Source organism: Aaosphaeria arxii, assembly GCF_010015735.1.
Source record: "Aaosphaeria arxii CBS 175.79 unplaced genomic scaffold BU24scaffold_11, whole genome shotgun sequence".
Taxonomy (NCBI): Eukaryota; Fungi; Ascomycota; class Dothideomycetes; order Pleosporales; genus Aaosphaeria; species Aaosphaeria arxii.
The window spans coordinates 436,300-451,623 of record NW_022983484.1 but is presented as its reverse complement, the minus strand read 5'-3'; the positions used below and the strand labels follow the sequence as shown (position 1 = coordinate 451,623).

The following is a 15,324-nucleotide window of genomic DNA, read 5'->3' as shown; positions in this document are numbered from 1 at the left end:
CTTGACGTGGTCAACGTATTCGTATTCGACACCTTACCTCCCTCCAATTTCCGCAAGACTGATGTTTTTCGGCCTCAGCTAGCCACCAAGGCGTCGTGACATGGAGGCTAGGTACCTTCCAAAAGAAAAGTACCTACGTGAGCTGACGAGAACACTGCGGGCGGCCTATGACTTCGATGTACTCGCCGACGTTCTAGTGCTCACATGTCTCCCGCAAAGCAACAAGTTACTCCGTACCATCACATAAGCATAATTCACAGAGCAACGAACGCCACCAAACCTTCTTGCTCGCGTGAGGATCAAAAAACGAAAATGGAGATATTCGAGAATCGGAAACCGTGCAATTCACGAATCCGCAACGTTATGCCAATGCATGCGTCTTGCATAATTTGCATGAAAAACGCTGGCTCTCCGTTGCGCTGTTTTGCGTTGCGCTGCTGCGTTACGAATCAAGGCCGTCGCAAGGTCCCTGCCAATCTCTCCGCAAGAACAGATCAGAACATGCCTGCGACCGACGTGTTCTTCAACGATCTGGCAAAGCTGCTGCTGCGACCGGCCGGTTGGTGCCAGCTCATCTGTCAACAATCTGCCCGTCCAAGTTAAGCAATGCACACGCAATGCGGTACGGCAACCGTGCCGTGGGTCAGAGGCAGAAACAGGCGCAGTCGCAATGCGATTGGACGGGGCAGGGATAGAGTGCTGAGGTTAGAGACAACGTGCGGCCGTTTCAGCAAGCTGCAAAACATTTGCTCGCGGCGAAGGAATCGGATTACAGTGCAGTGCGGATTTTCAAGGGCTGAGCCCGTCTAAGATTGAAGCGGTTTGGCCTCGCGCCGTGGTCGATCGATGGATGAATGATTGACAGGGCATCTGAGGGGAAGTGGGATGAATAGGCCTGGCCTATCTCGACAAGCCAGCCACAAGCCCGGGAAGAGAAGTGAAGCATTTGAGAGATTATTGGAAGACGGCATGAAAAGTATTGCAGGCATTATTGGTTTCGACTGTTTGGTGGAGGAAGCGCTTCGAGATGTATTGAATGGTGTTGAATGGATTGAGTGGATGACAGCGGGCGCCTACGGTTCTGCGTCTTGTCCACTAGCCGAGTAGACAAGCAATGGAACGGCCAATCAGAGGCGTCTTACTCTCATTCTTCCATACAACCAACCCCCAAGGGCCAACACTCCCACGACCACCAGATGCCAATCAATGCACAGATTGCAACAACATCTAATTCTGACATTTGACATTCAACCCCAATCTCATTCCTTTTTACTCCTCCTCTACACAGTACATACTACATGGGCCTTGACAACCTCGCGCCGGTGGGTCCATGCTCCCCACAACTTGTCCATATCCATCCACTGTCCACGCCTTGTCTCCGCCCACCCAAAACGCCTCTTTTCACTCCCCAAGACCCTCGATATGGCCACGGAACCCTACCATTGGGCGCTTACCCTCTGCCCTAGCACAGTTCGTCAATCTTATATCATGAATTCGAGGCCCGTTTGAGCAGTCTGGCTGCTTTGCCCTTCCTCCCATTCTTCCCAATGGTTGGCTCCCATTTTCCTGCAACCTTCTCATAGGCCTGCATCCTAGCTACTGCAGGTTCCCGCATCTGTAGCCTCTTCTATTCATTCTTTTCTTGACCTGCTGTCTATCTATCTTTTCTCCCCTCGTTCCTTTCTTCTGACTGGCATTCTTTTATTACCTTTGGCTTAGCTCCTTTCAGCCTTTCCTCTCTTTTCCTCTTCGCTTTCGCCCTTCTCTCCTTCTCTCCTCCGTCGTCATCTCGACATCTTCCTTCTTTTTCGTCCTCTTGTGCGTTCTTCAACTGTTCGTGGTTTTTACGGAAAGGGAAGAGATGCTTGCCTGGTAAGCAAGTCACTATGGCCTTTCGATCAACCTCGAACTCCAACTCAAAGTCATGGCTGGTCCTAAACTTTGGATGCTGTGCATCCAGTCGCGATAGTCTGGAGAGTAATGATGAGGGTAGGGCTGCCTTGAGGGCAAATGGTACGTATTTGCTATTCTTTTGGTCGTCTTGCGACCTGTCTTACTCCAGACGATATGCACCCTCAGTCATCACTGCACTGTCCTGTCCATTTTCTTTACAAGTTTCCTTTCTTTTATTCGATCTCCCTTTGTTCTACTCTATCTTTCCTCTTCAACAATCCCTCCTTTCTTCTCTTTTGTCGTCGTCGATGATGATCTCCATACCTTTCCTGTTCCTATCGGTTGAGATGCAGTCCATCTCGGTTATTGTCTTGTTCAATACGGTTAAATCAACCCGACTCATCTCACTTGCATGACGTCCTCCTTTCCAATATTTCCTACATTACCCCCACTATCGATTCCAATTCCGGAATCCATGCTAATTAGTGCGATAACAGGAGAGTCTGAGATGCGGATATGCTATGACCAACCAGAGACAGTGGCACAACCTCGAGCAGAGCCAACAGTTGCGCGACCTTCTACCAGTCAATCTATGAGCCGCCATGTCTCGCAATGGGTCGCGAACAGTCGGGATTTTGCTACGCGGGCGTCGTCCCGAGCGAGCGTCCATACGCTCAGCAGGCCGAGGGCGTCGCACTCGAAGAGTAGGCCCAGTATCGGACGACCAATGGACTTCCGACATTATGGTGGTGTTGAGGGTCTCGAGAATATCCAGAGCATGATTGATGATGCTCCCATGCCTGTTCGCCGACGACGATCTTTCCGACCCATTGAACTATCCATCTATCTTCCTGATGGTCGACTCTCTCCGTTGCCGGATTTCGCAGAGGAGGAATGGAATACGCTTCCAGAGATGCCGGCTCAGGCTCTTGTCCGTCCACGCGATTCTCGTGTCAATACCTTCTCCTCAGAGCTATCGATGTCGAACCAGGCGATCCAACGCAAACCTGTGGGCTCAGGAGTTAGCTCCCGCCGCTCCAGCGTGAACAGTCAATTCCCATCTCGACCGGTATCTGTTGCGCTGTCTACCTTGCCATACATGACCGAGGAGCCAGCAGCAATCAGCCGTCCGGAATCAATTGGCAGTGTCGGAAACGTCCGCCGTTCAAACACCTCACATTCACAATCCTCCACATCTCGCCTTCTCTCTCGATTCCCCTCCCCAGCACGCTCTCGTTCGAATACTTCTTCCACGGTGGCTACCCGTCCAGGCTCTCTCCGACGAGTGAAGACCGACAACATCGACGAAGCTATTCGCGAACTCAACACCATCGTCGAGGAACGTCGTGCCTCGGCCTACCGATCGCAAGTCCAGTCCACGACTTTCCCTACTCCCCCAACGAGACACACTCTGTCAACCCACGTACCTGCACTCGCCCCATCCCGCGTTATGCACGTTCGCAGCGAGACCCTTTCAGATATCGGTTCCGCATTCTCTGCTCCATTCGCGAGCAAACCCCTACCGACGCTCCCTGAAAGGCCCCAGACGGAGCTTCGTCTCGTCCCTCCATCAAACACTTCAGGAGGCCCACTGACGTCGAACCCCGTGACTCCCCCGAGCGGCACGCCATCTACACCAATTCAGCGATTTACAACCTGGCTCAAGCGCTCTATTCCCACGACGCCCACATCCGTCTTCACCTCTTCTCCCACTGAGATCCACTCGTTCGCCGGGCCATCCGCACTCCCAGCCTCTCGACCCAAATCCACAAAGTCCACCAAATCAACCCGCTCGACCTTCTCCACCCCCTTCTACAAACTCGCCCCAGCCTCCACGACCGGACCCTCCCTCCCACCAACCACCCGTCCATCCACCTCCGCCTCTGAGAAGACCCTCACTCATGCCCGACAAGACTCGACCGAAACCGCAACGGTAACCCTCTTCTCGACCTCCACCACACGCCCAACAACCCCAGCCCTATCCCGCGGACCAACCCCCTCCCCCGACACCTCTCCCGACCTCTCCAAAGACGCGCCCCAGTCCTTCCAACGACACACCGCCTCCCTCCAAGCCCTCGCCGGCCCAGGAAAAGCCCGCCGCATCCCTGCACCCCTCACCCTCGACAAGTCATCCGCCCACATCGAGCCCGCACTCCCTTCCTCCCGCAGCATCCACAGCATCAGAAGCATCAACCAGATCACTGGTGAGCCGGAGCTCGTCACGCTCGGCCTCAGACCGCCCATGAGCCCCAACTACGACGTCCTTCGCGGGATGGAGCGGACGGGTCGCGGCGTTAGCGGCGAAGTTGGCGTCGCTTTCTAGTCCTCACTTTCCTTCTCCCCTACTACCCCCTCCTCCTATCCTTCCAACACCTTTCTCAGTCCAGCGCTGGCTAGACGACACGACCGACGAAAAATCGACGTTCGGAGGGGCTCCTTCCTCCCCTTCGAACCGGTGGCGGGATGTTTTATTCTTTTCGTTATACCCCCTTTTTTTTCCTTTCGGCTCTTTTATGATGGACCAGGCATGGCGCCACGACCTTGCGGGGCCTTCACCCATCCACAATGTGTGCGTGTGGCTAGCTGGATTCATTGATATAGTTACTTTATACCATTCTTATATAGGGTGCCCTGTCGTACTGCACTTACTACCACCCACCCCCCCCTTGGACATCCTATTATGGGGCGGGGTATGGGGGAGGGAGGGTGTAGGACGGCGGGGTTTTGAATGAATATATACCTTTTAATATCGAGGTGTTTGTTGCTTTGTCGTGTGGTGTGAGTTCTTTGGTGCAATTCGTTTTTCCGTTTTTCTCACGTTGATAATTATGATGGTGATATAGGGGAGGAATGAAGTTCTCAAGCATCAAACACCGCTCCATTGAATGTTCAAAGAGAAGATGTCACTTTCTTTACTTCTCCTGTTCCACGATGCTTTCCTCTTCAATAAACTTATGCTTTCAATTCGAATTCCGTTTTTTGCAACCCCCGTCATTTCGACGGTGATAGGTAGGTAGGTACATGTACACACGCTGTATCAGTTCCTACTAATTCCTAACGAAATACACCCGTCTGAACGAGCAGACATAAAAAGTTCAGACCCCTACGTAGAAGACTCGAAATCATGAAGTTTAGGAACTGTGGTGTGCCATCTCGTTGTCATGTGTCAACACGACTCCTGATGTGTAGAACCGGGGGAAATTTGACTCGAATGACAAAAGCTATGCTTTATAGTATTGCTGGCGGAGAAAGGGTGGATGGTGAATCTTCGATCATATCGCAAGATGAATTTGCTCGAATGCGAAGATGAGAAGTTTCACAACATCAAATGCCAGCATCACTCGTACGATTTCTAGGCTCTCACAACTTCATATAAGCACTCTTTCTCTGAGACCATCCTAACAAACTCCTCTTGGTTGTCACTCATCGGAAGTTCACAACGTGACGTATCTGAACTTCCCTACTCAACGTTCTGTACAAGACGCGTCCACAACCTTCTCCCCCTCCCTCCTCCACCCTCCCTCCTCCACCCTCCCATTCTTAAAATGAGATTAGTACGACCTCCGCCTAAACTATCATACATCTTGATGTACGAATTGAACGTAAGAAAGCACACGAACTATTCGATGTCAGAACGTTTCATTCCATCTAATGTACTGTCATCTTACTCGTGTTCCTTAAGGTATAGATACTTCGGGGTGAGAGGGCTACATACATGTGTGGATGCTGTCGTTTGTGTGGGAGTAGGCGGATGGACTGAGGACGAGGATGATGTAGGTTGTGGAAGTGCTTGTTTGGCTGCGACGGGAGCTTGAATGGTGGCTGGGGTTTTGGGGGTTATTTGCGGTGAGTAGGAGCAGGTCTGCGCTGGAGGGCATGAGATGAGTGCAAAGAGGAGAGGGGAAGTAGCAAAAGTAGCAACGAAGTGTTTCTTTTGTGAGATAAATCATAAATAGCATGTACGGTATATGAACAACAAAGGCCTTATCTAATTTCCCGGTGCTCCTATCTGTTTTTACACTCGTGTGGAGTACCATGAGATATAGAAGTTTGGATCTAGCGATGGACTAGGAATTTATCTTTGATGTTACGTCTTAACTGCGAGAACGGTCGTGTCTCAACTTCGAGCGCCCTTTTTTATCTCAATCTCTACTAGGGAAATAAGATGAGGATGGTAGGTTGGGGTTGCGTGATATTCACGCTGAGTCTGTGCCTTCTTTGTCTCTCTATAAGTTGGTGGGTTCCTACAATGGGTAAGGCTGTGTGTAATGACTGAATGCGTCTACTTTGCAATATTGCAATTATTACACCTGATTTCTCATGTTGAGAATTGGGGTCTGGAGGGGTTTGGAGGACGATGGATGTATGTAAGTTACTGCAGTGCGTGGGGTGGTGGGTGAGTGGGAACAAAAGGATGTATAGAAGTCGAGGGGGTTCTTGCTTGAGAATTTGGAATGATACTGTTTACCTACCTAGGTAGTTAACGTTAGTCTGAGATGTGTGATGGAAGGATGGAAAGAAAAATAGCAGAGGTTGGAGATTTGAACTTAGCCTTGCGCGAGCCATCGAACACCTTCTTCAATGATGATGGGGGTAAAGAAGAAATCGCGAATCCAGGCGGCGTACCTGAACGCAAGAGAGAGAAGCAGGAAATGCAGACACCCGTCAAGAACCACCACCTTACCCACTCACTCACGTCCCAACCTCCCTCCCCCGTCATAAGGCTAAACGCAACCACCGCCCAACCCCAGGGATACGACCAGGGGCAAACCGGACACCTGCGTAATCTCTGTGCTCCCATCCCTCTCCCGTGAAATGGCGTCCGCGACACACACACCCATGGGGTAGGGAGGCGGGCGAGAGGAAGGGGATGGATGGCACAGAGTCTGCGTCGCGTCGAGATTGCGCCGTAAGAGAGAGACATTGACGGGCGCAAAAACTGGTTTTCTTGGGGTTTGTGGGATGGAGGATGCAGGTACGGAGTAGAGTGGAGTGGAGTACGTTGGGCCGTTATTGCTAAGGGAAAGGGGGAAATGGGATGGGGAGGATGAGACATAAACAATGGGAGTATGTGTGTGTGTTTCGGTGCGGTACGGACGGCCGAGTGAGCGATTGAATGTAACGAGGCGAACGTTACAAATGCATTATTCTTCGTGAGAGTGAAGTCTTGCCGAGAATTGCTTGATACAGACATAATATGCCATTCAGTCATTTCAGTCCGGATCTTCCTTGCCTGTGAGAATGAAGAAAGAGCAGTCAATTGCACCACATCTGCATACCTCGTCGCTGCTCTTTCCCTTTCTTTTTCTGTGCTTCTTTGCTTTTTCTCCGAAACACGTCAGTAATGTGCTGTCCTAATCAAGGTTTGAAGGTTTTATATTGGAACTCAGTCGATGGCGTACTTAGGAATGCCCTACCAGGAACACCAAGTAAGTTCATCCGTCCAACCATACGTCGTCCCATGGCATACCAGGGATATTGCCGTCACGTGGGAGGCGTTCCTGGGTAGTTGAACAGGAGACACAAGTCTACTGGGAAGACGTCGCACGGCGATGCTGCAAAAGAAAGCAAATCCGGGAATGTAAGGGGAACATGAAACTTGACGCCGGTTACTCGCTCGAGGGATAATCTACCAGTGCGGAGGGCTGCTTCGAACGGTGATACGACAACGAACGGCGAAAGTGTCGCACGCCGGTGATTAACAGCCTCGAAGCTGGTATAGCTTGCTCGCGCGCGCTGATGCCGACGTTGTAGGTGGCGATGGGCTTGACTAGGCCATAGTTCGATGCACAGGTGTTGCCATTGGTCATGTGGTGGTGGTAGTGATGGTCGTCGTCGTCGTCGGTGGGCCCTGGGTTTCCTGGGTTTTCGAGGCGGACGATCCAAATGGCAGCAGTGAAGCCTTACCGCCCAAAGGTCGCGATAAGCGCATGCAGACTGCCCATGGTGTACGTGTGTCTCGTCGTAGAACGATCTCCAATTCGATTTGCCCCACAGCGGAGATTCCGATGCGGCTTGAGGTCGACCTGGTAGCCGGGTCGTCACCCTTACTTTGCTCGAGGCTAGCTTGAGGGCATTGTACCACGCAATGGAGCAGAATCCAGGAACCTGGTCGAGCTGCTAAGTTACCAGCCGAAGACCCTGTGGAAGCAATCGCTCGGTTGAAACCGAGACAAGAATGTAGACGAGAACCGCGGCTGCTCTCTTCCGGACTGGATGGAATGCAGTCGCATCTAAGCTAGCGGAAGGAAGTTTTGACTGATTTGCAAGCGACTGCGATAGAGTTTCGGCACCAGATCTGTGAGATGCACGACTAGATGCGCTGGCTGGGCTTGAAGAGTATGTACGAAGGAGAAAGGGTTCGGTACTACGGCAGCTGAAGGGAGGATGAGCAGGTGGGTTTTCTCTATTTGGGAGTAGCATATGTAACGATTGAAGGAGACGGTAGTTCGTTATGTGTAACCGCAAAGGAGGGGCATTGGGTTGGGCTCGCTCAGGACATAGTGACGCCTTTGCTGGTGGAGGTTGCACGAAGCTATCTGCTCTCGAGGTGCAGACCGCGAGAGAAGCACTTGCCCGGCATTGCAGCACGCTTCTGCATTCTAGGGTCGACGTGTCGTTAACATAGTCTTGATATGACACCCGGCCCAAAGGGCGACGGCATGGTAGGTGTGCCGCCTGTTGGAACGGGTTGCTGCAGATGTTCAAATTTTCTGTGCGATTGACATCCATCGCATGCACGTTTCAGCTGTTACCCGGGGCCATGGCGTGCAAACCGCGTGGAAATGGAGATATCCTGGCAAAGCAATACAGTGTGTACACCAACATTGGAGCCTTGAGTCTACGAGCGGCTATCTCCTCCTAGCGATAACATCGCCAGGGCTAGTCATGCGCGACATTGGAAGCACTTTCGACATATGAAGCCGCAGCTGAGAGCGATGGGCCATGTTCAGTAAAAGTCGAGGTTGAGGTCAAGGGGTGTGGATTGCAAGTCTTTTCGATGTAGAGCACAATTATCCCAAAGTGGAAATCACGACAGCTGTTAGTTTGCGTTGAACGGGCGTCTGCCCGGTATCCAAGCGGGCAGCGCACCGAGAAGTTCAGCGAGAACGATGACCGAGAATGCGTTTGCGAGCTGCAGTCCGGATGGTAGCCTATCAATTCATGTTTGCGATGGTCAGCGACCTTTGGTGCCATGCGCAAAACAACGTATCAGGAGTGCGAACCCAGCCGAGCGTTCACGATGATGGGACTATCCTAGCTCAGCTACGAGTAGGCCGATTGATGATTGGGCCGCGAACACACAGCCAAAAGAAAAGCGAAACGTGAAGGATTACGATAGATTGATCATTGATGTTATGTTTCCGCAACGTTCAGGAATCCTGCTGGTGCGATTGAAAGGGCACGAGCCGCCGGAGAACGTTGGAAGGATTGCTGGCTTGAGATGATTGACAATGGAGGAGCCATTGTCAAGGAGCATCCGTGGAAGCATTGTAGGAAGATTGGCGAAGACTAGGGTGAGTAGAGAGCCACAAGCGTAGACAGGGTATACAACGGCACCGGCAACGCAAAGCGACGAAACGAAACGAAACGCGACGCAACGCAACGCAGTTCATCTGTCCGATCTGTCGGGGCGGAAACGGGGACGCAGACGGCACGAGCAGCAAATGGCGAATGACAAAAGGGCCGAGGATGGGGGGTGAGGGAGAAGGATGCTGATGGCTGATGGCTTATGGCTGATGGCTGTTTGAAGTGTGCTGCAGGCGATATGGTCGGGCATGACGACGATTGAGTTTTTGGTATTGCATGTGTATGGATGGTACTCGTATGGTACTCGTATACCCAGCACGTACAGTAGATGGTCCTGCATAAGCCTGCATTTGCATACATAGCCGATACAAGTGGACGCCAGCCGGGTGTGCCTGCTGTTGGTTCTAGTCCAGTTCTGCCTGCTGTTGGTAAGTAAGATCGTGGATCGCACCTTGTGAAACCAATGCTCTATGGGAGCGGGAAAATGTAGACAGCTCAGAGGTAGCGGGAATTGCTGGGGAGTGGGTTGAGTAGCATGAATGGAAGGATGGAATAGGAAGGTTCGGACAGAACGGTAATGATGCTATTATCGTTTGTAGATACATGGGACGAGGCAGAATGGAAGAGGAAGAACAGCGGGACAGAAAAAGGCAATGGAGGAGTGTGGCTGTGGTGTTGCTAATTGCCAGGGATGGATGAATTATGGGCGTATCGGGCCCGATTAGGTACAAAGGGAACAGGCGGAAGCGATAGGATGGGAAGAGGAGAGGGTAAGCAGAGGGAGGGTAATGGTGGTGGTGGGGACAAAGAATGGGAGGGAGCGTAAGAGAGTAAGCAAGGCAATGAATGGCGAAGAACAATTGGAAGAGATATGAAATTAGTTTTCGTAGTGAGGATGAAGAGAATAGTGTAATAGGTGTTAGGAGATGTAGGAAGTGGATGAGGATGGGGATGAGGAAGAAAAGGAAAAAAGACCGGAAGAAGCAAAAGGCCGATTCGAGGGAGTGAATTGGGAGGGTGTTAATTCTTCCTGATTGGAACGTATCATACAGTAATTAACAACTCACACATGGACATAGACATGCACTCTCTCCACAAGTTGGATATCCGACTACTCGTAATACTATTCATCTCTATAACATCCACATCCACATTCACCTCCACTACTCGACAGCTCCAACACTTTAGTTGCTCTCCACAGCTCTACACAGCCGCAAACAAGCCGCCGCCAACTCCAATCAGGGAAATCGGCAACCACCTATTCCGCGAGATAGAGCGCAGCACAGCACAGCGCGGCATAGCATCAGCTTTTTCTAAGAATACATCCAAATCTTTTCGGATGCCATCATCAAAGTCGGCCGGGCGTCCCGTCGGCATCATCGCGTCCTCGTCATCACAAGATAGTAAGCTCACGCATTAGCCGCGCAAGGGAGCCAGCCGGCCAGTCCAACTAGATCGCAACCAAAGCATACCAATGACCACTAAGGCAAAGCAAGGCATATGGCAAATGCAGTTAATTATCCTCCCGTCTCTCATTCTGTCTCTCTTTGGGCAGGCGCATAAGAATCCACACAAGCGACAGCCCAACGGTCGCCTACGCCGTACACCTGGCAGAGCTAACTAGTTAGCCCAGCTGGAATAGCTACCTACACACATAGCCAGCCGTATGTATCCTCGCGGCGTTCGCCTTCGCCGCCTGGGGGCTATTGTGGGTTAATTTGTCATGGGACGGCTGGCTTGTTGACCGTCCAACGTGCTTGCGCCTTTTTTCATCCAAAATTCACAAATTACCTGTTTTGCGACGACGCGCTCGCTGTTATGCCCGGCAGGTGGAGTGCAGCAGGGCGATGTTGTGCCGTTCCCGCTTGCTGAATGGAGGGATGAGGGATGGATCGGGTCAATAGGGTGGGTGTGACGGGGGTTGCTGTGAACAACGCCGTTGGGTTGGGAAACTTTTATGCGTTGGCCTTTCGTCTGATGTTATATCGGAGGGACGGCAGGGTCGGCAGAAGGAGTCGCAGTAATCAATCTGTGGGCGCTTAGGGAGGGATCAGGCGTTTGTTCTAGTCAACCTTTGAGTGGGATTCTGATGGGGCCAAGGGATCGAGGAAGAGGAGTGGGATTGGGAGCAATCGGAGTAGATTGATTCATGGTTTCAAGATGGAAGGGGCCTTGTTTGGTGCGTGAATGGCCGATTCGGAGCTCTCCAGTCGAGTTGATGTGAACCGGATATGTCTAGTACCATAGGAATTTGTGGTGTTTTGTAATGGTGCAGTGGTGGTATTACGACGAATAAGTAGTATAACAGTAATTGTACTCCGTGAGAGTATCTAGTTACTTCTTTTCCCAGTCCCGATCGGTCCATTATTCCCACTATGCCATTGTAATAGAGCCACAAGCAATCATGTTCTACCTAATTAGTGGTAGCAACTCGACGGACATGATCGTTCCAGGAGGGACGTGCAAACCAAACAACCAAGTGCATGCCAAATACAAACGCAACAAAGACTGACATTTCGGCTGAATGTCAAGGAAAGCTTGATTTCAAGTGCATAGACAATGTGACATGAGGATTGAATGAGGATAGAAGTTGGGAAATTACAAAACGACCAGATTCGTCGAAATAATGGAATGTCGGCGAGGGTCGAACGGCGAGCAACAAACGGCGAGCTGCACGGATTATGAACCTGGCCCTGATCCCAGCCCTAACCCTAGCCTTGGGCCATATCTCTGACGACCGAAGTCCCCGCTGCCACCTGCGACGATCACCATACTGCGAGTGTACAGTGCAGCGGTACTCAGTGCATACTACTTACATGTAAACAGGAAGAATTGGAATTCATGAGCCGGGAAGCGGGAGGATGCTTTGCCCGATACGGTGCGATGCGATTCGATTGCGCGCACTCTCGAACACTCGTTTTCTCACGCGCTCATCCATTATCTCCTCCCTCGGTGGGCGCACGCACGCACGAATGCACGCACGTATGCACGCGCATATGTGCATATGCGCAACTGCATAAGAAGAACGTTCAACGTGTGTTGAATGGTCGAACTGAGGAGGTGACCAACTGCCCAGAATGAAGGGGTATGTTCGTTTGGGTCAGAGGCCGGATCGCGAGGGAGAGGCGCGAGAGCAAACGCCGCAGTATCACAGAGTAGTCCACAGAACACGGACCACAGACGCCGCGCTCTGCCTCACGCCCTGTGCTCCACGGTGGAAGTCTAGTAGCAGTAACTGTAGCAGTAACGGTAGCATTAGTAGTAGTAATAGAGAGAGAGGGATGACGCCAGTCAGTCTTGGTGGGTCGTAAGATCGTGGGCCTGATCTGAGGGTTTTGTCATGGAGAGAAAATATATGGAGAAGTGAACAGGTGAGGTTAGGTGGTGATTGGTGATCATCATCGTCACCATGATGGTAGTAGATCGTAGTATCTGATGATACTACTCCATACTTGGTGCAAAGTGGACTGCTTCTTTGACTCCAGAGTGGGTAGAGTCAGAGATGGGCACAAGGCTCTGCCCTGCCATGCCCTGTCCTGTCATGGCTGAGAGGGATGGGGGGCCAGGAAGAGAGTAGGATCACGGTGTACTGGGATTACCGGGGTGATCGGGGGACGCATGGGGCGCTTGGGGTGGCTTTGAGCCTTTACCCTTGGAGAAGTTGAGAGGGATCCTAACAGAAATCAGAGAAGCTCGCCAAATGCCAAAAGGCGATTTGACGGAGGATGGAGTGAACAGGGTGGACAGGACTAGACAGGACAGGTATGGATGGAACAGGATGGGATGGGAATGGGATTGGGATTAGGATGGGGGTGGGTGATGGGTGAGGATGGGTGATGATGGGAGGTAATGGATGGGATGGGATGGGATGGGATGGGATGGATGATGATGGTGATGGTGATGATGACTGACAGGGATCAGGAGATTTAAGGTTGGGATGCAAGCCACTCCCAGAATAGATGCACTCACCATCCCTGCATCATAGACTAACCCGGATTGGGTGATGGTCTAAGAGTAGCCAAATCTCACCTCCCATTCGTCCATTTCGTCCATTTCGTCCATTCACTCGTTCGGTCGTTCGTTTCATTCTCCTCTTCTGCTCATTAGGTACGACTGTAACTACTACTACTACAGCACTATGTACTATTCTATACTGTAATACTCTCTGTACATACATGTACATATTGCACTAATTCGGAATTACCACTACCACCACAACTAACCAAGCCCAATGTTGGTACCTACAGTCCAATCAATCGCTCTAAACGTTCATATGCTCGCTGCTCACCTCATTTCTTTCTCTTCCCTCTCTCTCTGTCTCCCTTTCCATAATTTCCCAATTCGTCTTTCGGTCCCAAGCCCTTTTAGCTGGAAAGTCCAGCTTTCTCCCAGCTAGGCAGCCCACCTGAACACTTACCTACCAATCCACTATCCTATCCACTTCTTTACGTCCCTGACCATTCTCCATCTCCATCTCCATATCCACCGCACTGACTGTGGCTCTGCCACATCTACCACGCCCCCGGCTACTCCCCATGTTCCTTCTATGCCTGTCTACCTTCCCATCCCCTCTACTACAAACAATCTTCCGTCTGATCCTCCTGTGGGTCCGGCCATAGACGCCTTCGTTGCCGTTGCCGTTGTTTCTGCTACTGCAACTGCTTGTGCTGCTCCTCCTTCTTCTACCACTACTATTACTACCATAGCTACCGCTGCTATTGCTGTCTGTTGTAGTAATACACTATCTCCCACCACAGCTGATGCTCACGGCCATCTAGCTTAGGCCCATCACATATATCATTCCCATAGTCACCTCCGCCCGCGCCCGGTGCATGATCTTGCCTTCCTTTCCCTTTTCCTCTCTCTCTATTCTTTTTTGGCATCATATCTTTTTGCCCTGCCCTGTCATCACGCACCGCCGCTTTCTATGCCACAGTTGACCACCGCCACTACCGCAATCGATCCTTCTACTTACTATTTCCACCACCACCCTCCGACTACCTTACGAGAGTAATGCTCACTGCATGCCTCATATCTATCTAAAAATTCCCGTACCTGCTGCTCCTCGACATTCATCTTACCCCCTACCGTTCACGACACAAGATACACAACACCGTTTGCATTCTTCTCTTGCACAACTATTCACCCCCTCTCTATTGTTTCTCTCTATTCCCCACATCGAACGCCTCACGGATTGTGACTCAGCGCTTTGGCCTTGAGACTCCTGACCCTTTCCATCCTCGCGCCTTGCTATTGCAGAGGTCTCAGACGCCCTTAGCTACGATCCACCCGTCTCCTGGCTGTTCCCGTCGTCTCTGGGCCATCCACTGGAACCTTGGTCGATCCAGGAATCAACAGGCTCCTCTCCGACTCTGGCTCCCGCCTCTGCATTCGTACTAGGCATCACTTCCTTGTCTCTCTAGATCTACCATTGTTTTCCTCTCCACAGGGCCACTCACAACAGAGCGTGCCGGCTGAGCTTACTGCGTAGCACTGCGCCATCCTCGGCCCCGACAGAGCCTCAACGCACGGGATCCGCAGCCTGCCGCCGGATTTTGCCAGCTGTGTCTCTTTTTTGAGCTGTCAGGCACTGCACGACGTCGTGCTTCAACGGTGAGATTGGCGGTCTTCCGAGGGCGTGCTTGGTTCCCATCTCCTACCACCATCGCCGCCAGCTCTGCTAGTCTACCAGGTTGACGGGCCCGGTAATCACCAAGAGACATATCCCTCCCCCCCAGGAGTCTCCAGAAGTAAGTCCTACCTCCACTTTCCTTGCATGCTCGCACACTCCCACCAGCTCGTCGTCATCCCAGCCGGGCCAATCCCGCATCCTGCCGCCCCGGCGGATGGCGCCTCTGCCCTCTCTCAGATGCTCTGATGCCTCGCCTTCTACCGCCGCTG

General features: G+C 51.7%; 2 protein-coding genes across 2 annotated transcripts; one reads left to right on the top strand and one right to left on the bottom strand.

The window, feature by feature from the left end:
• The first annotated feature begins 1,533 nt into the window (after positions 1-1,533).
• BU24DRAFT_427541 (uncharacterized protein) lies at positions 1,534-4,506 on the top strand. Its single transcript, XM_033529251.1, has 2 exons — positions 1,534-2,013; positions 2,391-4,506. Exons 1-2 carry the CDS (start codon positions 1,887-1,889, stop codon positions 4,214-4,216), a joined length of 1,953 nt encoding a protein of 650 aa, XP_033378752.1. The 5' UTR covers positions 1,534-1,886; the 3' UTR covers positions 4,217-4,506.
• A 4,867-nt stretch (positions 4,507-9,373) lies between these two features.
• BU24DRAFT_57964 (uncharacterized protein) lies at positions 9,374-10,016 on the bottom strand. The gene has a single exon (XM_033534421.1). It carries the CDS (start codon positions 9,781-9,783, stop codon positions 9,406-9,408), a length of 378 nt encoding a protein of 125 aa, XP_033378751.1. The 5' UTR covers positions 9,784-10,016; the 3' UTR covers positions 9,374-9,405.
• Between the last annotated feature and the right edge of the window lie 5,308 nt (positions 10,017-15,324).

Excerpts from the sequence above, each read along its gene's own strand:
- BU24DRAFT_57964 (XM_033534421.1), bottom strand. The coding sequence starts at position 9,783 with ATGTATGCAAATGCAGGCTTATGCAGGACCATCTACTGTACGTGCTGG.
- BU24DRAFT_427541 (XM_033529251.1), top strand. The coding sequence starts at position 1,887 with ATGGCCTTTCGATCAACCTCGAACTCCAACTCAAAGTCATGGCTGGTC. Across the intron at positions 2,014-2,390 it reads GGCTGCCTTGAGGGCAAATG|GAGAGTCTGAGATGCGGATA; the intron begins GTACGTATTTGC and ends GTGCGATAACAG.